The sequence below is a fragment of the Xiphias gladius genome, chromosome 21 (assembly GCF_016859285.1).
Source record: "Xiphias gladius isolate SHS-SW01 ecotype Sanya breed wild chromosome 21, ASM1685928v1, whole genome shotgun sequence".
Taxonomy (NCBI): domain Eukaryota; kingdom Metazoa; phylum Chordata; class Actinopteri; order Istiophoriformes; family Xiphiidae; genus Xiphias; species Xiphias gladius.
The window spans coordinates 17,350,369-17,376,424 of NC_053420.1; the positions used below are offsets into that span (position 1 = coordinate 17,350,369).

At 40.2% G+C, this 26,056-nt stretch overlaps 1 protein-coding gene across 1 annotated transcript in view; it reads left to right on the top strand.

Moving 5' to 3' along the window:
* srgap3 (SLIT-ROBO Rho GTPase activating protein 3) overlaps positions 1–26,056 on the top strand; it is a 57,409-nt gene that overhangs the window by 2,845 nt on the left and 28,508 nt on the right. Inside the window, exons 2-4 of the mRNA XM_040159423.1 lie at positions 11,649–11,844; positions 20,470–20,632; positions 25,377–25,439. Of these exons, the coding sequence (XP_040015357.1) occupies positions 11,649–11,844; positions 20,470–20,632; positions 25,377–25,439 (422 nt within the window). The remainder of the gene's footprint in view (positions 1–11,648; positions 11,845–20,469; positions 20,633–25,376; positions 25,440–26,056) is intronic.

Consider the following 26,056-nt stretch of genomic DNA (forward strand, 5'->3'; position numbering starts at 1 on the left):
TTTTGCTCATACAGTATACAAAAGTGGATGCTTTACAAGTCCAGTGATTACAAGTTAATTAGCTGCTGACTCTGAGAAATCAGATAACACAGTAAGAATGAGACCCACAGATATCTGTAGAGAGAGGTGGCGGTGATACAGTACATTCACAGGACAAAGCTTTGATACAAAGCCCGAACACTTAAATGACACTAGTAAATGTCAAGACTTGAGTGCAACCCGGCTAGGCTCCATTGTCTTTGGAATGGCTCATTGTTATTAAATGGGACTTTTATTTAGATCTATTTGCTGTACTGTACTTTGACTTGAGAGACAGCAGGTTCTGTTGGCTGGGTTTCCTGAAACCCCCTCTGCAATGAATCACCGATTCAATGTACTTGGAGTGCAGCTCACTTTCACCCCACTCTCATTTTCTGGCATACTGGACCCTTAGTAAGGGTATTTTCCCCTAGTATTTTGCAGATAACAGTCAGCGTAGAGAGCTTTAATTTGTTGGCTCAGTTGGATAGCTTATGTTCAAAGCCATACATGTGACTGATTTTGTGTTTGAACCATTTTATTGTGATTTTACACAGAGGTCATGGCCTGCAATGGTGGTCATTCCTTAGATGTAACCGTTGTCTAGCTCAGGCACGGCATCAGTCATTACCCACGCGGACAGATATTTCTAAACTAGCTGTAGGATGTATGTCCATTACACACGACTCTGCATGAAGTGTGTTTTTCTAATTTTACAGCAGAGTGCAAACTTAAGTGCCTGATTCACAAATTAAAGGTAGGTTTTAATTGTCATCACAGTATATAGTACATGATCACACACCTTCTTAAGTCAAAGTATTAAGTGATATAATTTTATATTCTCTGTAGTTTTATAATATACAGTAACCAGCTTGCAGTATGTTTGTGAACAGCAGGTGTGGTCACAAACCACACTTCTCTTCACTTAGGTAACCCTAAAAGGTGTTGTTGGTTTGGTTAAATGCGGATGAACATTATGTGAGACACTAGGTGTGTCTCTGTTTGATGTTGCTCCAGGCTATAGACAGCTTCCCTGCTGAGAGAGTTAAATGCTGAAAACTGTTTGTGGGCTCAAGTTGTTTGTTAGCAAAGCAACAGGAATGACTGAACACAGCCTTTGGTCGCTCTGCGCTCTGAAATACCTACAGTTTGTGATGCCAGCTCAGGTTTATTGCGGATACCGAATGTGTTGCTCAGTTGATACTGGAAATCTGTCTGAGGATCAGAGCTTGTTACCATCATTGTGTTGGTTTAATTGGTTACCTGTTAATACCCTGCTGGGCAGCATAAAGCTGGCGGTGGAGAAACGGACATTGTTTGGAGTCGAAGAAATGGTCACTCTGACTCACCAGCTGAAGATCCTCCTGCTGCTAGCTTGCTTGGCAAACCTGCTGCTGACTAAGAGAACATTTGCAAAGAAAAAATCATCCAGTAGCTATTAAGGCAAAATCATTTTTAGTGGGACAGCTTGTTTATTCTGCAGTCCAATCAGTTTTGTGATTCATTCAGGGTTTGCTTGGTGCGGTGGCAGTGACTAGTCAAACAAACAGGCAGCCAAACTGAGTCTCGCCTAACTCAGTTAAGTTTGCAGGATTTCATTTTATTAATATATAGTGATGTCTTAAAGAAAAAGTTTGAAATTTTGGGCAATTCGCTTATTTGCACTCATGCAGAGTGTTAGATGAGATGAGTCATACCACTCTTATGTCTATATGCTAAGTATGAAGCTAAAAATGAAAGATGGCTAACTTAGCTTAAGACTGAAAAAAAGGGGAAACAGCCTGGCTCTGTCTAAATGTAACAAAATTCACCCAAGCTCACATATTTTATCTCTATACAAAAAAAAAAGTTTGAAAACAGCAGTTTGTCTGTTGTTGTCGGGAGGTAACTGCTGAACTATTTCTTGCTAGCTGTTACCCCCTTTTTCCAGTCTTAATGCTATATTAAATTAGCTGGGTGCTGGCAATGTCTTAATACTTAATGCAAAAACGTGAGAGTGGTATGGATCTTCTCCTCTAACTCTTGGCCAGAAAGCGAGAGACTGTCCTCCTGCAGGAAACCAGCCCATAGGGTCGTCTGTGCAAGCAGCTTATTACGACCCATAGTTATGTTTAATTGTTAGGTGACCTCTAGTGGCCGTAGTAATTATGACGGGAGCAAAGGAGGAAGTCAGGCGACATTGTATACAGAGCGACAGAGTCTACGGTAGGAGGAGGGATGGATACTCAAAACACTGGACCTTGACACAGAAGATGAGTGTTGAGTGATGACAAAAAGTCTGGCATGCTGTTGCCGGTATACTCGGTGTGTTTATTATTGTAACAATAATGATGAAGGGCCAGGACCCTGCTTTTGTAGGGGCGCTTTTGTAGGGTTGTATCACAGGGTAGGGACAAACGACCTACAGTATATAGTGGTTTAGGTTGGAGAACTTGTTGGAAAGCGAATGAGTGTGTTTCCCAAAATGTCGATCTACTGCTTTAACTATTTCTGTACCATATGAAATTCAATTGAAGAAACTTGAGAAGAAAGCATTACCGGCAGCAGCATGCCAGACTTTTGTCATCATGGTTACCTTACCTGCAGTAAGACTTTCCGCTCCTTATGTGTGTCCAGAGTGTCCATTAAAGTAGTTAAGTGTTAAGAAAGTGTCACAAAACTGACAAGAAATCCACATGTATCTTTAACCCTTAAGAAAACGATGTATTTATGTCATACCGATGTATAATCGTGTCCTCTGTCACTATAAAGGTAGATCATATAAAGTACTTTTTCCTCAGAGTTCTCTCGACTTTGCAGACTCTGCTCTCATCTCTGTAAACTTAGTATGATTAATGCAGCTGCCACATGATAAACTGAGAGTTTTTTCTGTCCGTTTCACAAGGATTCAAGAGATAATCGGCCTTTCATGAAATGGCTGATCTGCCAGGCATAGATTATCATTTAACACAGTCTCAGAATAGTTTTTTAGTTTGTGTGCTGGCATTGATGAAGTAGACAAAGATCCATTTAAACAGAAAAATAGTTTCATTTTCTGGGTTATTTGGTGCCAGTCAGTGCATGATTTCACTTCCCCATTCATTCAGTTGTTTATGCAGAAAGAATTTTAATCAGTGCTCTCTGGAGAAGTGTAGCTTTCAACACCATGGTTGTATTACAAGTGCAGTAATACACTACTGTTTGCTGGGGGTCTAAAACATAGTTACAGGGCTGTTAAACTAAAATTCAATTTAAAAAAAGAGTGATTGATCTGAAACGTGAAACCTGCTCATTAAATGCCTTCCTCTGTGTCTTCTGCGTCTTTTATTCTGTCATCATTCTACTTTCCAATAAGAAGACTCTAAACAGTCTCGTACATAGACCTCAATTAATCTGTGTTTGTAGGAATATAAGGTTAATGCTTCATATATGCTTGCATTTTTCACCTGGAGATTCATTCTAATAATAGGAAAAACTGTACAAGCTTAGGTCCCATGTGAAAAGGATAAGATCTCTGAGAGTGTCCTCTGTCTCTTAATCTCCTGGGGTTATGTAGGTAAATAGAAGAACTTTCTTTAGAAATCTGAAACCGTGACCGGTGTTATAATGGATTCAGATGGCTTCCCCTGTTTTTTTAATGCCACAATTTTAGACTGTTGTTTCCTTTGAGGATCCAACAAAGGTTTTTATAGAACTTTTTGTCTCAACACATTCACAAACAAGTTTCTGAAGACTTGCAGAGTGTAACAATATAAAGTGCATTCATTGGCAGTTCAGTTGCCCCTGTTGTTTCAAACCAAATTTGATTTTTTTTCATACACCATAGATATCTTTAAAAAAAACCCAAATGGAGAAAAAAAGAAAATATCTTTGTTAGAAAATTGAGAAATCAAAAGTCAAAGGAACGTTTGCTATTATTTTGCTTTATTGCCCAACAGGTATCCATGGTGATAGGCAGCTATAGTTAATAAAAGCAAGAAGAAAGTCGGATTTAGAAAGCACTTCCTCCTGACAGAAGGTAACCTTAGAAACAGAGGAAAAAGGGCAGCTGTGCAAAAATAACTCTACAACGAGAGTTTGAAAAAGTCACTATCTGATTAAGTAATTAGTTAAGTTCTTACAGTGTAGGCTAGGGACCTGCTAAATTAACTTTATTATGTACCAGCAAAGCACATGTCCCACAATAGACTTTAGATAATTAAAGAGCGCTCCTCTTTGCAACTCACAAATCCCTCTTATCCCCCACTGATGGTAGAAATAGCACCATATGTGGCACAGGCTCATTAGTTATTAAGAGCACAAAATTGTGGTATTTTGTCATATGCGTGCTAATGACCTGTTTACTGTAGAGCTGCAACTGATGATTATTTTCACTATCAATATATATCTGACTATTTGCATCTTAAAATTGCTTGTTTTGTCTGAGCAACAGCAAAAAACCCAAAGATATCCAGTTTACTGTCACAGTGTTTTGCATTTTATTTAGTAACTTCCTTGAATGTTTAATCAATTAAAAAATACTTAATTAATTGACTAACAGTTTCAACTCCAGTTTACACTTTATTATTGTTGTAGTGAATGCCTTTAGAGCGTGCACCAAAGTAACTGAACTTCAACCCTAAACCTGCAGAAAATGAGGGGTGGCTTGGTTGTGACTCACCAGAGGGTCTCACTAAAGGCAAAACACAGAGGTGACTCGTCTCTCCTCTGTTTCTCTTTGTCTTTTTTCAAATGAACTCTACTCTCAGTTTTACCTCCTTTGAACCAGTGAAGAGCTGTCCTTGTAGCTGCTCTCACTTAAATGTAGCTGTGTTTCAGAGGCCCACACAGTCTGCTTTTATAAAAAACTAAATGTTGCTGAATGAATTGAGTCATTTGAAACGTATAGAGTATTGTTGCATTACCATGCGCTGTGGGAGTATTTTATTTTAATTGGATGTGATCAGTGTTCAGAGGAAAATGCATTAAATTAGTTTTACTGCTTTGATCAGATGTTGTTTCACCGTGGTTTTCTTATCCGCTCCGCAGACAATTTTAGGCCATGTCTTAGTGCGTACAACCGAAATGTGCCTCCTCACTCACTGCTGCCACCCATCCACATCCATCAGACTCCACCTCTCCTCCAATAAGATGCTCCCAAGGGGCTGGTGCACGCCCGTGTTGCCATGGAGACACCTCTCAGTCTGGTTCTGCAGAGCTGGATCCTGGATACAGGAAAAGATGGACAGCTAGAGTCTGAAAGGGCGTGTTTCCGGTTGTAGCTCATGCTTGCGATTTCCTGAAGCATCGCACTCATATAATGTGATGACGATACGGGCACCAGAGAGGAAAGAGACAGCGATGAGGAAGTCTGGGATGATTTTCCTCTCCTTGCACTGGGAAGCAGAGCGACTGTTGAATGTTTATTTTATTTTCATCATGGGTTGAGTGTTTCCTTCAAAGTGTGCATTTTAAGGTTCATTACCGTTTGGGAAGCTTAAATCAGCAACCTGGCTGTTTATTATCAAGCTTTATATCAAAGATTGTAGCTTAGATAGAATTTTTTTTCACTGAGGAAGGTGTGAGTGCAAAAATAATGCTTATGACAAGTTCATTTGATGTACATTTTTACTCTCTAGATTTGATTTTCAGTTTGACAGAATATCCACTGGAAAATCAGATAAACCAGCAAATAATTAAGACGGGGGATTAAGAGTGAGGGACAACCCAGAGACTGACAGCTGACATCTTGCTGTAGAACGCTCCATCAGCTCACCTCTGTTCAGCCCTTGATTGGTCTCGGCTCCTGTTGTTTTATCTTAGAGTACATGCGCTGCAGCGGTCTGGGTTAATGAGGAACCAGGCAAGATAGAGACAGACAGAAAAGAACCTGCATCAGGAGCATGGCCTAATGGATCCAAAATTGCATTAATCATTAGGGGATTTTAAAAAAGAACAGAGAAGTGGGGGATTAGTTCAACGACTGGAACTTGTATTATTGAGACTCAGTATGGGGGACAGAGAGAGTGAATTAAGGTCTGGATAAGGGTTGCGTTTGTCTGTGTGTCTGCTTTTCATGTGAATTTAGCTCTGCAGTCTAGAGCCCAGATACTGCAGAGCTGAGTTGGGGATTAGGTTAGTGAATTTGGCTCGGAGTTGCTTTTGTCTGGGGGTGTGTGTCTAGATGCTGTATGTGTGTGCGTCTTAACGCATGGTGATGTGAGCACCTAAAGACATTATTTTTAAAGAATTTAATACCGTCTGAGGCTGGTTATGATTTATAATTTGTCCACACTACACAGAGACATGTAGTTCTTTCCTCCACACTCACTGCACCAATATCCAGTGTTGTAAAAAAGAACAAAGTGGAATCTGTGCTTCTTACTGATTCACTGAAACACGTAAATGTATATTAAACATTGCTGTAATTATCTGCAGAGAAGACATATCCGGTGTCAAACTCCACTACACGTGTGATAATATTTTATTTCACTGGTTTATTATCCTGCAGTGAAATGATCTATCTCTCCCACTCCTCAGGCAGCCTGCTGCCCTATGCAGCGTGGCTTCCCCTGCTGCCCTCAGGATGCTCTGCAGAAAATCCCTCTCATTCTCTTTACTTTTTTGTATCCGTTTGGGAAGTTGTTGGCAATGTTTTGCACTTTGGCCGAGGGAGGTGAAAAATGAAGCATTGCAGAGGAACTCCACACCCACACCACACCTGCAGCATAATCATTTCTCTGATGTCCATCTGTGTCTTCCATACACTCCCTTTTTTGATAAAATATGGCACACTGCCTCAGGCACGTGTGTTGTTCGATTGCTGGCTTTCTGCGCTTCCATTGGTCAGAATCACTGTCTTGTTCACACTAAATTATCACCTCAATAAACAAAACACCAGACTCAAGACAGCCAGATGTCCTGACCAATGGAAGAGCAATTAATGGGCGCTGTAACTTGCAGAAGTGTGCAGACCAAGCCCGCTGGCCCATAAAGACTGTTTTTCCCATACATACTCATTCCAAAAAGAATGAAATAAATGATGAATAAACATTTTTGAGCATCACAAACTTGAAATCCGAATTTGATTTGTATAGGTCCAATACAATTTGAAAAGTAGCAAAAAGGTGCATCAGTGAATGATGTTCAAGACATCAAATTATGCAAGGAGCCAACAGGAAGTCAGCCAGAGGAAGTCTCTTACGCAGATGCTATCAACCAACTCAGCCAGAGAAGGACTGTGCTGTGCTTGTTCTACGGGCCCGAAAAACAAAAATGCCTGTGGTAGCCTAAAAATGTTTTGCCGTATGCATCTTGTACTCAGTTCTCCTAATACATCCATACTGCAAGCCAACGCATATCTCTGCTGACAAGCTCGACAGGGGTATGCATGAGAATCGAGATGGAAGCTATCATTTAAAGCATTTTTTTCATGCACAAAAGATTGTGGTTGTAGTGCAACTCAAGGAGACGATTTACAGTACATGCAACCTAAACCTTAATTTAATTTTTCTACACCAGCTGCAATCATTGGTAGACACGTCACCATACTTTGCTATAATACAGCTGCCAATACAGGATTTTGTCTGTGGGAGTCAAAGTTCAGGGATCTTCAACATCCTACTATTGTTTTCAGAGGTTTTCCTGTTCTGTGAGGAGACAAGTGTCCACTGTGCTTTCAATTCCTGTCCCTAAATGTTGCAGGGGAAATAATATTGTAGAGCAGGTGTCCAGTGGAAGGGGTAGGGCTCTTAAAACGATGATGTATGAACTTGAGCTCAGGAATGTAAAGTGTCTGTGATGAATTTGACTACTCCCTTGATATGTCATGTATATAGTATTTCATAATGAAGCAGCAGTAATGAACCTGCCTGAACAGTAAAAGATGGCTGTTCATCTGAGACATATTCAGACCTGCTGGAGATTTAAAACTGATCTGTTCTACTACAGATACACTATGCATTAATATATAATTACATACGCACACAAAAAGATTCTCCTCTATCCGAATATACTTTCAGTTTAATGAACTGTTGTTATGAACAGACTGCATTTTAAAACACATGGACTGGATCCAAGTTGTCTGCAGACACCTCCAGTTCAAAAGAAAAAAAGATTTTGATTCCAGTAGATCTGAGAAGTGTAATAATATGAGTCCATCAATACTTTAGTTTTTCATGAAGCCTCTGATCATAAATGTTACTGGAGTAATGCAGCTTTTGGGATTTATTTTTGCTCTTGCTTAATATTATGTGGAGGTTCAGAGGGAAATGTGGTGGGCTTAATTGCAGTCGATATATCAAACGGTTCAGAAGCAGTGTTCATTAATGGGAAAGTGAACGAGACAAAGAAAAACATTGTTTACATAACACAGAAAGGTTATAGGTCATTGCATATACAGTAACTTAGGAAGTAGTAAGTATTAGTATGCTTTAAACGATAACTGTATCCTTCAAACAGACAATGCCAGCCTTCATTTGTATGAGTCTGACCATATATCAGCTGCTCCAGTCTCATTCCCCCTTTTCCCCAACCAGGGGAAGAAGATAACTCCCTCCTTGCTTATAAAAAAAAACAGATGGCTCCATCTCTAAATAGAAACACATAGAGTTAACACGCAGTAGGTCTGCCACAGATAATAACTGCATGCTTCATCAAGCACCATTATCAAAGGTTTAACTTGCCCACTTTGAATTAGAAGAGCTGTTTTTGGGAGGTTGCCCGAACAATCCCACCTGCACTGGGAGTACTTGACTATCCCGAAATCCAGCAACAGTGTAATCAAAAGCACTGTTTGAAATGCTAATTTTCTTCTCAATTGAAAGGTCAGAAACTTCAAATGAGCTCACGCTTTAATACGTCGAATGCTTTGCTTTTGAACAACAGGCCATGTAATGGTTATATAGTTAAACTGGCTGCTAAAAGTCCTTTTTTATTCCATAAATCAGTGATGTTCATTCATTTTCCAGAACATTGCATATGTAGTTTGATTAGGAGTCTCATTTGGAAGAGACTTCTTTCTTTACGCTCAGTGACATTCATAGCTGCAACACAAGAAAACCGGAGCAGCTAAGTTGGAAGTGGGACATCAATGTTTGTGGGTTTACAAAATTGTTAGATACATGTTAGGAAGGTAAGCAGGTATGAGGGAGTGGATGTGTTTCAAGAAGCATTTATACTGAGGTTATATAATTATCCAGATACGATAAGAGAATGATATTACACCTTAATCATTTTAACAGCTTGATGGTAGTTTGAACTGGTAATCATTCTTTACAGCAGAAAAGGCTTGTTGTGTGACAAAGTGCTTTCTCTTTATGGATATCTGAAGGATTTCTTGACAGGACTTGTTTTGGTGGTGTTCAAAAAGATAAACAATCATCTTAACTTTTACTGCAGGCCTACAATCAAAGCATCCCCCCTCCTCAGAGATTGAAAAGAACCACAGAGGGGTCCCTCACTTTGAATAGACCACAGCGAATGAAGCCACTCAAAGAGCTGGGAATACTTAAGGAATAATTCTCCAATTGCTCATGGTTTCTCAGAGGGAAGGGCACACACTTTGGTGTGTGTGACCTATTTTTCCAAACTCATCTGTCAAATGCAGAGCTGCAGCTGGTGGATCAGAGTTCCCTTTTTGTAGAAGAGTGTTTTCAAAAGCCCTCCCTGTCACTCATGCACATCGGTGTCACATTTTCCTGGGGCATTTCTTTTGGCTCGCCTGCTTTGGCACTGTTTCTCTTTGTAAAAGGAAAAAAAAACAACAAAAAAACCCCATTGCAAACAGAGAACATAGCTGCATGTCTGGAAAGGCATGAAATCCTTGACAGGACTGATGTAGCAAAGTGGTAACTCTCCCTGAGCTCCTGGTTCAGAGCTCCTACTAAAACTGAGGTTTAAGCCCTCAGTGCTTTGAGGCAGAGGGAGGCCCCTGGATAAAGGGGAGGGCTGGGACAATGGTTAACCGCAGAGTGAAGCATGCCACTTGAGGCTGAGACCAGTCGGCACGACATCACAGGGAGGGAAAACGCTCCCCTGCACTTCACTACTGCTTCCCCAGCAGTCAGATCCTACGCATATATCCATAAGGAGGGCTTGGGTGACCAAATTACACCCTCAGCAGCATGGAAACACAGTCTGTGTCACTGCTGCGGTTTCACCATTCAGTCAGCAGTTCATCTGCATGCATTGTTACTGCGATGGCTCAGAAATGTGTAAGCTTCATCCTTAGTCCTTATTTTTTAGGGTTTTAACTTGCAATGAAAAATGTTGTAACAAAAGGATGTTACAACATGCAGTCGCTTACATTTAGAAAGTTCATTTTTCCGTTGCTGCTTTCAAGCGCATTTTCATGCAGACCTTCTGAAAACAAATGAACACAAAAACACAAAAAAGTCCTTTTGAGTGGAGGAAAAGCTTGAATGAACTGGCCGTACAATTTCTTTCTACATGAGAAAGAGTTCATAATGTGTTCCTATGGAAACGTATTGCTTGAAATGAAGGAATTAAATATTTTCTAAAGAAATCTACAAAACACCCACCTTTGTTTTGTCATCATACAGGTTTATTTGAAGGAATTCCTAAAGTATACAAGAAAAACATTGAAAACATTCAAGTGGAGAGCTGAACCAGAGCTGGCAGTGCTCTAATCTGAAATGATTGTCATTAAATTCTACTGCTCGATTTGACCAAGGAACTGAACTGAAGGGAAATTGTGTTTTTATTAGTGTCTTTAATATGAGTTGCTCAAAAAACATTTTGGTCTCTAATAAAGGATGCTCATTAGTTCAGGCGGTTCCCTTCCTTTTGAGAAGTGAAACCACTGATCCTGTTTACTGTAGTTCCTTCCATCAGGTTGTGTTCTTGTTCTGCGGAATAGGCCTTTCTCTGTTTCTGAGTGGAGGCATCATTGCTGCTGATGACAGCACTACAAAGAGGAATCAGGTTTCTGTCATGGGTTCCCACTGGCATGAAGGATCTGTAGTATGCCTGGTAGCATCAGGTTCCTCTTAAGGAGAAATGTTACTCTACGACCTTGCTCCAAGAAGGGGAGTGCATTAGCTTCTCATTAAATCAGTTGGATCTCGCTGTATGTCCACAGTGTAGAAAGTTATGAGAGGTCATACACACAGGTCATCTTACTGGCTTGGCATGGAGCCTCACCGGACGTTCAGGCTCTCAGCTCGAGGCATTATGTTGCTGTTGACAGCAGCCCGACAAATGTTTATGGAGTCTCCTTTTTCCGTTTTTTTTTTCTCGCACTGACTTATCGGTCATTGTAAATATATTTTCTTCAGTCAATCAACATCAGAAACCTTTGACTGAAAAAACAAACATGCCTTAAAAAATCAAGCAGCGGTGTTTATAGGAAAATTTGGACTTTGAAGAACAACATTAACAATAATACTGTCTGCCTGTCATATTACCCATGGATCATTTGTTTTGTGCAGTTTTACCACTTTTACCACTATAAGTTTTAAAATGATGTTCCTGTTTTGAAATGTAGTGCATAGTCCAATAAACTACTAATGCAGAAAGTTACAGAAATGTTGTAACACTTTACATAATAATGCAGTTCTTTGACACATGTTTTTGACCAGGGCATGTTGTGTATTGTTGTGACAGCAGTGTAAACAGTTGACTCCATTTTTGTTTGGTATTTTGATGGACAGAGATCCGTAACCAGCTGGTGGAGCAGTTCAAATGCTTGGAGCAGCAGTCTGAGTCTCGTATCCAGCTGCTGCAGGACCTGCAGGAGTTCTTCCGCCGCAAAGCAGAGATTGAACTGGAATACTCTCGCAGCTTAGAGAAACTGGCCGAGAGGTTCTCCTCCAAGATCCGCAGCTCCAGAGAACATCAACAATTCAAGTAAGCGTCCTGCCCTACAGATGTTGTATGTAGAGTGTTTGTGCATTTGAGAGGTTGTGTGTCATTGTTGCCTTTTCATATTTGCTTTCCTTAATGTCATTTACTTAAATCTTAATGTCATTTACTTAAAACTTAATGTCATTTACTTAAAACTTAATGTCATTTACTTTTTTTTTCCTTTCACTGTGCACCCTGATCACAGGGATCTGTATGCCTAGTTACTTTATCCCTGTCTAAACACGTCACTGTTTATAACCTGACCGTAGGACCAAGCCCTGCTGTTAATCACAGTGCCTTGTTGGATTACAGTGCAGAATAATGCAACAAAATACTCCATTATGTTTATGTACTGTAAGGGAATATCTATTATTACAGTCAAGATCTTTATCACATCTGCAAAGGTCAGATGGCTTCGGCATGATGATGAGGATGCAGTCCGCTAAAGAAGTTTAGGGCTGTTAAGGGATGGACATAACAAATTCAATTGACTCTTGGTGCTGAAATTTAGCAGTTAACTATACAGAAGAACGTTTTGAGTGAAGCTTTATGCTTCGTTATGTTTTAAAATACAACCATTAGGTACAAATGTGGCAGACTTTGCACAAGCTCTTCATCAGGCAGACATCCATGAATTGGGTCCTATGTAATTTATCCAAGATAGTGGCTTGTTAGCAAAAATAGAGCAGCTACCATACGGTGTAATTTGTGCTGTTTGTCTTTACTTGATTGTTGGTTGAATGAACTTGTCTAGTTGGAGAGCTAACGGCAAAAGACGCATCACTTTATTATTGTAATGTTATTGACTAACATGGTTGAATAGGGATTAGTTATCATAGATTTAAATGTTTTTTAGAGTCTCAAAGTATCTCCTGTATGTTGTACAAAATTATGCAATGTCAACATTATAGAATTATAGAACTACACTTAGAAGTGATGAAATTGCATTTATAAAGTAAATCATTTCTTTTTAATTACTTTTACAGAGTTAAAACATTTTGCATGTATTATTTTCCTTTTTTGTTGAAGAGAATTGTAAAGCCAAATTACAAAGGCAAAAAGGACAAATAGATCTTGTGACCGAAGGAATAAGGAAGGTCATTTAATGCCATTGGATCAAAATCAGCTCACCTGTAACCTTGACCCATTTAGAATTGCAGCCCTGGAAATACTGAAATGCACACTGGTGAAGAAAAGAGGGCTCTTCTGCGCAGAAACCACCACTAACACATTGGTACATGACTCAAGCAGGGCATGAAATTAAGCTCTGCCGCTCCCAAATACAAAGCACCTCGGGCGAGCAGGCAAGCTTAGTTGAGTCTGAAAACAGGAGCACCAACCCAGCTGTGATCTGGCTGCAGATGTCAGGCACGAATCTAAACCATCATATGCTGTATGTAGTCCAACCCCAGCTGTGACTCTTGTTAATGGAAATGGCAGGACTGCATTCCAAACATTTTCAGATTTTAAATCTAATTTTTTAATAAATTTAGTGTGACAGTAATGCTATCTACTACATTTTCATACAGTAGTACAACAGTAATAGAAAGGCCTAATATGGACTTTATCGCACAGTACTTCCCTGTTCTCATTTTGACACTGAGGACAGTGTAAGCAGGGTTCCTCTTTGTCAAACAATGGTTATGGGCCAGATGATCCACCCAGCAGACGTACCTGTTCTGCTTGCCTCTCTGAAACGTTACCATCCATCCACGCGTAGCCAATGTAGCATACTGAGTGGTTCCCTCATGAAGAGAGGTGAGTTTAACTTTGGCCATTGTAGTGTTTTTTAGAAGTGTTGATTTAGACATGCAAACTGAGTGGGTGACAATTATATTTACAAACCTGGTTTGAAGGTTTGGCACATGACTGTCATAATTTGGCAATGCGCCTCACATTCCATGGTTAATTTGTAAACACAAAATCCCCCTCAACAAATCAATAGAACTTGTAACCGAGTAAGATATTTTGGCATTCTTTACACTCCATAGAAAAGGTCATGTAGAAGTGTGTGTACGCAGTATGTAAATGTACCATATGTGTGTGAGCGAGAGTGTGTTTGAAGTGGATGTGGATTTGACTGGATAATTGAGTCCAGCTGTATTAGTGGAGGCTTGCTTCACTCTGGCGTCTCAGACTTGGCTGATAGTAGAAAGACCTGTGCTGCTGCGGCGACACAGTGGCTTAACCTTTGGACTGTAAAGTTGATCAAATCCACACAGAGAGGGACAGGTGTTCGAAAACAGCCAATCCTGACACATGTTGCAAAGACCATGGTGGACTAAACAGCCAAGCCAAGTGTCTCAGTGCACACACACACACACACACGCACACATAGATATACTGTATTGCCTCTTTTGAACTCAATTAATTCGGCAAAATGCATAAAAATAGGAAAACAGTTCAACAATATGAACTAAAGATGTTAATTTTAGTACTAACAGACCACAGAAGAAGTGTGGGTGGGAGGAACTACCCATGCCTGACATATAGGGAGGATATAATATTCAGTCAGGCTGAAAGTCTGTGTTGCTTGACATTAGAATGAAAATGTTATTAATTTTTTCCTGCTTGAGGAATGTACAAGATGCATTAAATTCAAACGGACTAGTCTATCGTTCAAAGCAAGTTTATAGGATTTTGGTTTGAGCCACAAAAGGCTCATAACATGATTGCACCTTGTGCCATTCCCTCCTGGTCTGAGCAGGGGGGCAACCACAAATCCTGGTAATCAGCTGTGACACGCCCTTTACTGTGCCTTTCCTCCCACTTTAGTGTAGTTAAGTTCATGACGAGCCGCCAAAACATCAAATGGACGAGAAAACACTTTAAAAAAATATTTAATTGGCATGAAGCCGGTACCATCAAAAACCCGGAACACAGAAAAACATTTTAGACCCTTAAGCCTGACAGAGCTCTGTGTTTTGTGTACACAATTAGTTGCTTTTGATTTTGTCTGTCTATCTTTGAATTTGTATCTCATCTGATGTAACAAATCTGAACTATTCTTCTCCAGACACCCTTCAACATGCCAGTGGCTGTCTTTCATTGCAGTAAAAGTTGTGCTCTGTAAACTCAGGGGTGTACTTCAGAAGCAGCCTAGTAACTTAGTTAGTCGCCTCGTTATACCTTTATGTCTTTGAGAGACATCAAAACAGAGCAGTAAAACAGAGTCATCCTGACCAGGACAGACTTCCATACGGGCTAGATCGCAGCCTACAGTCTGTTGGCCGAACCCTTCCAGTGCAGATTCATTAGTGAGCTGAATGTCATTGTGATTTACGGCTACTGCAGCTACAACTACACCGCAGCAACCCGACCAAGGATAATTGTGCTTTTCCACTTTACCTCATTTGCCACAGTGAAAAGAAACACTGAGGGGTTACTGAGCTATGCTACAGTTGCTGTGCCAGGTAGTGCAATACTGTTTTCCTCCTGCTTAGGAGACAACAGCTAACTTGATTTTAATTATGGAGCAGATGTTTCAGGATATATCATGAATGGGATTTATAATGTACCCCCATCAAATTAGAGTGGATTGGTATCGTCTGTCTGTCATACAGACATATTCAGATGTAACATAGCACCCTTAGAAAGGCAACCCATGCAATATTGATACAGAGAATAACCTGTCTGGAAGAGATAAGACGGGACTTGCAGTGGTGTCCAAATTGGTGTGTGCGTGTATGTGTGTGTATTTGTGATAATCTCTTTGTGTGTGTAACCAAGTGATTGGTGTTCTTCTTTACATTGCCAGATCTTTTTGTGTGCGTATAATGTCAGGTTTGAAGCTGCCTCTGCTCATTTCTAAGTGATATCTCTGTTCATTTTATGGTCAGCAGGGTGTAGGTTGGAAAATGCTGAAAACGATATTCCAGACTGTTTCTTTTATGAATACGCCTCCCAACATTGCACATTAAGTGTGATAAAAAAGTATGATGCAATATTTACGACATAATTATCAGGAATGATGTCTGCGGTTGTAGAATAGGACCAGATACTTTAATGGTGCTTTGTGGACTTTCTGCACTGGCACCAAACTACAGCTATGGCTGTAGTCCCTTATAGAGTTATTATGTTGTTGAACCATGGCTGCTCTCTGGTGGTCTGGGGGGGGGGGGGCAAGGTTAAAAGGTTAAACTATATCTGTGTAGGCTTGGTTTGTTTGAACACAGCAGTGAATTCCCTGCCAGATTGACAATTGCAGCTGGTGGAAGTCGGCAGGTACAACATCAGTAAATTAGCTGGTTTGCAGTTTGTTTTTCAGATCTTGTCAGACCCACGGTGACCTCTTCACTGATACTGCACTGTGCGCTGCTCCGCTCTGGCCCCTGCGTCTGTGCAGCTGTGCATTATCTAATGTCAGCAGACTGTCCCCTCAAAAAAAAAAGAAAAACTGCTAAATGATGTGCAAATCAGCAATGTAGCATATTGAAGCCCTGCTTGAAACCGGGGTTAAAGCAAATTTGAATGGCAAAGCTGGCGGCATCTGCCCACGTGCCCCTTGTCTTTTGAAACTGTTTGGCTTCTTCTCCTTTTCCTTGGCTGTTTCATTGATAAGCAGCAGGCAGGCAGTGTGGAGGGGATTAAAGGCCTTCACAGAGCCGAGTCCTGGTTTGATAAATACACACTTCCTTCTGGAAATCCTGGCGCAGACACATCATAGGGTCTGTGTGTTTAGATGGTGGCATTAAGTGCAGCCATGACTAAAGCACGGGGACTGTTCTATACAATGCTTACTTGTTCAGGGTATGCACATTATGGAGACAGCTTGCCATCAGTTTATCCTTGAATCAAAGGATTATCCCAATATTCTCTAACCACACACTCCATCTTTGTTTCCCCAGTCACTTCTTCTGTCTCTGTGTCTCGTCTTCCTCATGCCCCTCCATGCATTCACAGGATATAGTACATTTTTGTATCTGTCTAAACGGGGACAATGAGGGAGAGCAGAAAAGTGTAAAAACCATGGAGACAATCAGGCAGTGCTTTGCAGGATGAGACAGATGTAATAGGATGCCAGAAAGCTGTGCTCTTCTCTCCTCCTCCTCTTCCTTCTCACTTCTCTAGGGACTGTCACAGCTCATCATTTGCCTTCTGCATGTTAATGATATCCTGTGTATAAATACGGAGGGCACAGAGCCATCCACAACCAACCCCTTTGAAGCCCTCCAGATTAATTGACCTGCAGGCTCTCAACTGATGCTCAGTCTTTTACGGGAAATCAGCGAGGAGAAGTGGGTACAGAGTAGAGATGGAGGAATGAGTTGTGCTGTGTGTTGGTCCTTTGTGATCGGCCTCTGTATTAGAGCTGGAATAGAGAAGGTAGTGTCTCAGTGCCATAAAACAAGCTGAGGAGCTACATTTAGTGCTGTGTTAAAATACTCAACTCCCAGAGATGCAGCTAGTATACAGGCCTAATTACCAACCTTCTGCTCCTAATTCCTGTGAAATGAGGACAGCGGCAAGGGAAAAATAGACCTTGTGTCCTTTGCCTCTTTCTCTCTCTGAGGCTTTAACGTTAAGAACATTGAACTTCAAACCTTCTTAATCCTTCATTAAGAGCTTTTCCCTAAATTGTCACCCTTTTACATTTTTTAATAAACTGTCAAACTCAGTAGCTGATGTAAGAATAAGTAAGGATACCTTAGCTTGGCTGTAGGGATGGTAGTGTTGGTCCAGACTGAAATATTTCAACAACGATTGAATGGATTGGGATGATATTTTGTACAGACATTCATGGTCCTGAGAAGATAAGTGAGTTTGATAAAGTGAGTCTGCTGAGTTTTGTGATCCCTTGGCTTTTTCTGTAGTGCCACAAGCAGGTCAAAGTTTTCAGCTATCCAGTGAAATGTCTCCATATCTACTAGACGGATTGCCACAAATTGTTTTACAGCTAGATCATCTATCCTAATCACTTTAGTGATCCCTACCTTTTACCACAGCACCGCCACAAGGTTTACATTTGTGGTTTTTACTTAAATATCTCAACAGCTATTCAATGGATTGTTATGAAATATGGTACAGACATTCATGTCCCCCTCAGGATGAAATGTAATAATGCTGGTGATTCCTTACTTTCCGTATAGCACCATCATCGGATCCAAATTTTAATTTCTCCAGTACTCCTGTTTTATGACCATATACTATTGACATTCTCATCAGTGTCAATTGTTCTAAGTATTTGCTAATTAGCAAACATTAGCATGCTAACACACTAAACTGAGATGGTGAAGATTATACTACACCTCCTAAACATCAGCACATTAGCATTGTGGGAGTTTGCCGCACGCTAACAAGCTGGGAGCCTGTTTAGCTCCAAGCACCACCGTGCCTAACAGACGTGTTAGCATGATTATAGACTCTTAGTTCTGTTTGGTGCTTTATGAACATTAAAAAAAAAAAAATCTATATACTGTCCTGCAGATTAAATACCTGTAAGGCCAATGAATTCCAAAAATGTAGGTTACATTGTAAAATAGTCGATGTGGCATCAAAAGTAAATAACCTGATACTTCAGTCAAGTGAAACACTTAATAACCTTAAAGGAAAAGTGACTTAAGCAGCAGTTTTACCAGCACATTGGGGACCACGGTTCAACAAGTACTTTAAATCATCATTGGAGGGTGGAGGATTTACCTCCAGCGTACAGTGAACTGTGCTTGGGTGGGAAGCTGATGAGGAGAAGAAAATGAGAGCCTGGTTGTACTTAGGGACGTGATGAAGCATCTCTGACCACTTTTAGGGATTAGCAGAGAGTAGAGGTATTAGTTCCCTAAATCTCTCAACCACAAACAGCAATTACAAACCAAAGAGCCCCGTCCCTTGCAGACAGATAGGTCAGTCAAGCAGAACTGGTATGAAATGAGGGATGGTGAGACAGTAGAAATAAGCTATCCCACAGGAGAGAAGGAGAAAATGTTCTACATTAGGTCCTCTGTTGTTAGTAAAACCTAAATCCTACCCATCCTTTTCTTACTCTGTCAGATGGGTTAATCTCATTCTGATCCAGTAAATGAATGTCCAATTTAAGAATTTTATTATTACTTCTTGATTGTAAGACTGAAATGTGGCGTGGATTGATGGCTGCATTTTCTCAGCTCTTTCAAATTACCATTACATTTTTATAATTACAAATTAATTGACTTGACCAGGGTCTAACATTGAAGATGCAAGCCAAGTAATAAATGGATAGATGAAGTTTACTACACACGCCAACCCATCTTCTGCCCTTCACTGATGTTATGAGGATGATCTGCTGGTGCTTGTGTCCTGTCAGCCTGATGTAAGTGTATTAGGGGCAGAGTTACAGTTAGGTACATAAGTATTCGGACAGTGACACAATTTTCATAATTTTGCCTCTGTACACCACACCACCACAAAGCCGTCAAGATATGATTGAAGTGTAGAGCTTTAATTCAAGGAGTTTAACAAAAATATTGCGTTGACCATTTAGGAATTACAGTCATTTTTACACATCGTCCCTGATTATTAAGGACTATGTATAAAAATTGTACACAATTTTGCCAGGGCAAAATGGCAAAATGGAAATTGCTTATGTACCTAACTGTAAGTAAACTAATAATGGAGAAAGCACTCTGTAGTAGCTAGACATCAACTTCATTAGATGTGACTAGCATTATGCAGGCTCTCTGAAGGGGGTTCTTTGATGCTCATCCCTTTTTCCTGCTCAATGAAACCCTATCCCCCACTCCGCTCTGGCTCTCCCCCTCCTGTGCTCTCATTTCCCTCTCTCTCTTTGTCTCTTCTTCGGGGTTGGGTGATTGATTAATGCTCAGATAGGATCCAAACAAGGGTATGGGTTTGAAGGGATTGTGTGTGTGTCTGTCTGCTTCTGTGTCTATATGCCTTGGTCTTTCTATGTGAAAGCCCCCGAGGCGGAGACGGTTTAAACTGATTATGCTGCAATCAGGACCCATGACTCTCTGGATCATTATGGTCACCAGCATTATACATTTAACCAATTGATGCCCCTTCTAGAGTTCAGCACTGTTAGGTGGCCGGAGGACAGGGAGGAAATGATGGAGTGAGGGGGTGGTAGACATTCACTGAGGCAGAAATCGTGTAATGAATGAAACAAGGAAAAATTGTGGCCACCACAGGTTGTCTTCCTTTAGGACATTATGTCTGTTGCTATATTGTTTACTTTAACAGTAACTTCAAATGCTTTCATCTTAAGCCAAGTAATATTATTGCTGCCTATAAAACAGTGTAGTGCTGTTATTAGTCTTGTTTGGCCATTTTTTGGATATGTTCACCATAGCGGCATAGCTCTAGGGATGGCACTTAGTGTTTACTTTTAACTAGAAAATGTCCGCATGCTAACACACTAAACTAAGATGGAGAATATGGTTAACATTATACTTGCTAAACATCAACAAGCTAGCATTTTCATTTTTAGCATGTTAGCATGCTGATATTAGCATTTAGCTCAAAGTGCCACTGTGCCTAACTATGGCTTCACAGGGCTGCTAGCATGACTGCAGGCTCTTTTTTTAAGTCTTGTTTAAACTTGGATTATGTCACATAAAACTGAAAATATCATCCTGACTTGGATTTAACCTGAGAGACATTGTAACAATCATGTATTCCTCCTGTTTTTTTCAGGAAAGACCAGCACCTGCTGTCCTCAGTAAACTGCTGGTACCTGGTGCTAAACCAGACGAGGCGTGAGAGCCGCGACCATGCCACCCTCAGCGACATCTACACCAACAATGTTATTGTCCGTTTGGCCCAGATCAGCGAGGACGTCATCCGCCTGTTCAAGAAGGTCAGTGAAACTATCATCCCTCTTTGTTTACTTTTACTTTCTCATCACCGGTACAAAGAAAATCCAAGGAAGACACAAATACAAAGCAATCTGCTTTATTTGCTGAGAAATGTACTTCATCTCTCAGGCGTCTTATTTCTAAACTTATCGTCTCATTGTCATTAATGGTAGTAACTGTCCATTTGAACTTGCAGGGTACAAGTTGTAGCTGTTGAAATGAAGCTTGCCCATATCTTTCCCTAAGTCTAGTCTTGCATACAAACTGAGGGTAGCACTAAGAAAAAGGGGGAACCATGAGCTCTGTCTCAGCTCACATTGAATTAGTAGAAGGTATATGAGATCTCTCAGGCTTGCAGAGCAGTGGAAGCCACATGGGGAAAAATGGAGCTGAGACCCCCCTGGCCCAAGGCTCTGCAGCCCCTTCCACTGTGAGCAATGCCTGGCTCACTGTCAGCACATAGCAGAGATGACTGAGGTCTTATCCAAACATTAGAACCCTATGTTCACCTTGCAGGCCTTCCTGTAGGTGAGCGCCACTCTGCTTGCAAGGGTCTATTCAGATATCTCTGTGTGTGTGTGTGTGTGTGTGTGTGTGTGTGTGTGTGTGTGTGTGTGTGTGTGTGTGTGTGTGTGTGTGTGCGTGCGTGTTTGTGTGGACATGTGTCTGTGTGTGTCAGAAGCTAAGCAAGAGCTGAAAAGAGAGAAACACTCCATCCTTTATCAGTCAGGTGCCCTCAGGTAGCTTTTCTATTTTTTAACGTGAGCGGATGGCGCAGTAGCTGCTTGCTGGCAGACATTTTGGAAAATAATAAATAATGTATCATAAATAATGTCATGGAGCCCTGGAGAAAATTAAAAAAATCCTAAACTGAAAATAATGGAAGAGCTTTGGATGATTGACCTTTGGACATGGAAAAGCAATCAAGGATAAAAAGTAAAGCGGTTGACAAAAACTTTATTTTCAATCATATAAACAATTACCACAACTATGGCTTACAGTATAATGGGAATGTATCATATTAATGATATATTGTATTTATCAGGATGTTATGTTAGTACTCTATGTAGCTAATTTGGTTAAACCTTAATTCAGGCCAGCTATAAACCAGAGCTGAATATTTGCAAAGAGCTGAATATTCCCAAAAAATTCTCCAAATCTTTTTCATATTTTACAGGTGTGGTGTTAATTTCATGACTCAGTTTAAAGGCTCATCACAGAGTTGCACTGCTGTGTTCGGAACAGCAACCAGGTCCTAAATAATGTATAGTAGATGAGAAATGTGTGAATGTACAGGAGGATCGCAGTCGTTCGCTGGTTGAACCCTCCCTGCTCCCCCTGAGCCTCTGCAGTACATGCTGCAGTCTGTCTCACTTCAGAGCTACTGATGCATACAGATGCCATTCACCAGCTGCTAGAGCCCTCTGAGGATTCTCACCATTTATCACATTCAGTCCAATGCTTGTTTGAGTAGGACTTAATGCCTGCGCTCCAGATAAAAGCAAAAACAACAAATCCCCCTGTATTACTAAGGTTATTTGTTTTTCCTCTTCTGGGCACATTTCTTAATCCAGTTTAACTGTTGGAGTAAATTTTTGTTTTATGAGTTTTTCTCTCTTTGATGATTAGTTTAGTTACTGACTCACCAGTAGCAAGTTTTTTCAGGGACACTTATTACAGCTAAGCAGGGTGTGGACAAAAATGTTTACTTATGTTTGTCTATGAAGCCCTCTGAACAGTGGATGGGTGTGGTTTGAATTTGTGTGTGTGTGTGTGTGTGTGTGTGTGTGTGTGTGTGTGCGTGCACATGAGTGAAATGCATGAGTACTTGCCTTGCCTCTGTTTACTGTTACTCCTTGTCTATATGGGTGCAGTGAGGTTTTCTTTTAGCACAGCTCCTCCTCTGAAAGAAAAAGAAGCTACTCAACATGATTTATATGTGAAATGACCATGACGCATCTTGCTGAGTCATTATGCGCTGTTTTGCGTGCACCAGAAGAAATTAGTCAGCTGTTGACACTGGTAAGAGAGCTGTCAAAAGTAGTGAGCACATGGAGATCACAGAACTTTTTATACTATATTAAATGTTGTTGTTATATTTGAAAGCACATCACACACACTGCACAGTTTTTGCAATTTTAGCTGCACACCAACAGCCCACCTAGCTCCACTAAATAGCTGTAAGCATCAGCTGTTTCAGTCATAAATTTGGCTTTAATTTTTACGACGTTTCCTTTCCCTCCATCACCTGTAAAGACCTTAAGATCTGACTGGCAAGTTGGATTTGTTTTGATGTTTTAATGGTTTCACTGTTATTCCCCATAGGTAAGCTTTGATGTTGCCTGGTGTGGCCTATTTCCCCTCCATGCCAAACTGTAGTTCATTTCACATTACTAAGTCTCACTTATCATAGCAACCAGGCTTTGTGAGAGATTGTAGTTTGCAGCCACTAAGTTTTCTTGCAATTCTTGCACAGCAATTACAGTCAGTTACAATCAAAAGTTCAAAAGGGGTGGCTTCAGGGGTGTGTTGGCCTGTTCTTTTAAAACGTCATCGTTAATGGGGCTCTGCGTCTCGACCCACACGTCGAAAAGTCGAAAATCACAATGCTATAGTCGCGGATAGCCTTGTCTCAGTTTTGGCTGATTTATTTTTCACCTTTAACAAACAAAAAACATGGCGACATTGCCATTGAGTCTAATGTGCGCCCAAAGAGTTTGTCAGTGCCTTGTTCCGCCGCCACTTCCTGTATGCTTGTTCAAGTAAACTCTGCCCTACCACTTCCTTCTGTAACCTACAATAGCTCTAAAATATAACAAAAAACGGCTCATACAAGGATGAAAATCGGTGAAATCAGCATCACTTTCCTTCATGTCTCCCCACATTATAATCTTAGGTGAACAGTCTGAATTTTGTGCTGCAATTCATGTTGATAGCTTATAATACAGCCATTTTGTAGAAACTAGATCGAAATTTTGAGTCAAAACCTTTACCGAGTATCCACTAAATCAAATGTACCAAAACAAACTATGATCTGCTTTAAATCAAACTGTGATTTTGATGATCTCACCACTACATGGTAACATTAAAGACAAATTAATAACACATATTAATGCAATGGAAGACAGATTACAGTCACATTGTTGAAAAGTAGCTCAACCAGCTTCCTATTTGTGATTGTATTGGTAATGTTTTTTGTATCATCCTCTCTCAAACATAACTTTCACTAGCTTTGTCAAGGCAGAAGAGGTGTTGGTACCATTTTTTTTTGCATGTGTCAGACCATCACACTGAGATATGCTGGTCCATTTTCTCATTTCTCAGTCTTAAAAGTCTCAAATAAATGCTTTGTGTTCTCTTCCCACACAAACATATATTATTACATTCACTCTGTCAGTTATTTCTCCTTCCAGTCTAGGTGTGTCACATGATTTTCATCACAAGACTTGCTGTGTGGTGTAATGACTGGAAAAATCGAAAAGTCAAGGTGCATGTGATTTTAAATAAAATGGATTAAGCTGTTGGCAGAGAGAAATGATGGCTTAAGCAATTGTTTCATTATCAAGATTAGATATAAAAATGGAAATGGAGCTTGTTTTTCCTCTTGATGCATTATTGATTTTTATTTACGTATGTACAGCAAGAACAGCAATAGGTGTTTTTCTTTGTCAGAGGATATCACACATTGTCTTTGCCCTTTAACACACTTCACACATGCACACACTCATATTTCACACATGTGCCCACTAAGTTCACAAATGTACAAACCCACATAGGAAAAGGGTGAAAAGGAAACTTTGCAAAAGACTAAATACGAAGAGCAAAGTAATGTGCAATAGTCATAAGAAATTAGTTGTGAATGTGCCATTGCTTACAGTTACATGTCGTAGAGATGTAAAGTAGGTCTGCTAAAAAAGAAAGTTTTCTCAATTTATACTTTATTGTGATTGTGTAAATATGTATATAAGGTCTACAGCTTGTCCATTGTATATTTGATTTGTGAGCCTCTATTAATTCCACTAACAAGTTTTTAAAAGTGTCCTCCCATTTTTTCATTCGTTCCCTCATGAATGATGTTTCATGTTTGGCTATGGAAAGAGTTGGTGAGAGAGACGGAAGTATGTTTGTGGCAGTGGGTTACATTTTTTATATTTTAGAAAATGAAATTAGAATGAAATTAATCTAATTTAAAAACAGACATGACAACAGGCTCAGTCAGGATATAATCCCATAGTCCACTCCATGGTTATGCAAGCCTGAGTTCCCTGCTGAAAATGCTTTTATATTGTAAATTTCCTATCAGAGCAAGGCTTAAAATCTGTAGCTAATCTAGTAGCTCTGTGAGGCTGTAATGCTCATTGCACTGCAAAAATCCTAACTGTTGGATGAATGAAAGAAAGGAAAGGCCTAAAAGAAAAGGGTTGCCTTTCCAGTGAGCATTAAGATGTCAGTCTTTCATTTTAGAAGTATCTTTTAATGAACTAAAGTGTAGGACTAGTGGAAATTCTGACCTGTTGTTGGTGCTGGATGAAAAGTCAGGGGATCACCAAAGTAAATAGGATTCATCCTCGGATGTCCTTGAGTATCTGTACCACATTCATTGGCCATCCATCCAACAGTTGTGGAGATATTTCTCTATGACTGACCAAAGTCTTAGTGTCAGTATGATCGACAACACAATTGTTCCAGCAGGCTCAAACATTATTTGTTTTCTCAACCTCGTTCTCTCTGCTCACTGTGTTTCAGAGCAAGGACATTGGGATCCAGATGCACGAGGAGCTGGTGAAAGTGACGAATGAACTCTACACTGTAAGTAATGCGCTGTCTCCTACAGATCGATCTCTCGTTCCTTATCTCATCACTGGGCCCATCCAAAGCTTTATTTCCTCTGTTTCTTTCTGATATTTTATTTCATGTTCTTTCTTTTTTAGTTCACTTTGTTGTGATCATGCAGGCCATTTTTAATTTCCCTGAGGGTGCATCAGATTTTTTGGTATACTAAGGGAATTATGCGATTAATTTCTTAGTGATTTTCTTTTCCTTTTTTTGTACACCTGCTGTGTAAAAAATGGGATTACAATGATGGTTATTGATGATACATGAGAGAAATAGTTGGGCAGTTATAAATTATGAAATGGAACATCACATTTCTCTCAAGGTGGACAGTTTCAGGGCTGAAATTACTTCAACATCTGGTGATTCCTTCAGCTCTGGTTCCGTTCAGGGCTCACTTCACTGGTTGTCTCTGTGGAGGCCTGCCTGCCTTAACACATGACTGTATCATTCATTGGATTGTGTTTGCAAAATTTTGATAGGTAGAGAGCTCTTGAGGAAAAGCGATAAGCAGATAATGTACACTTTGTTTCCATAACAATAGAGCACTCATTAATTTTATGTCACCAGTTCCAGCTCAGTTGCTTTGTTGT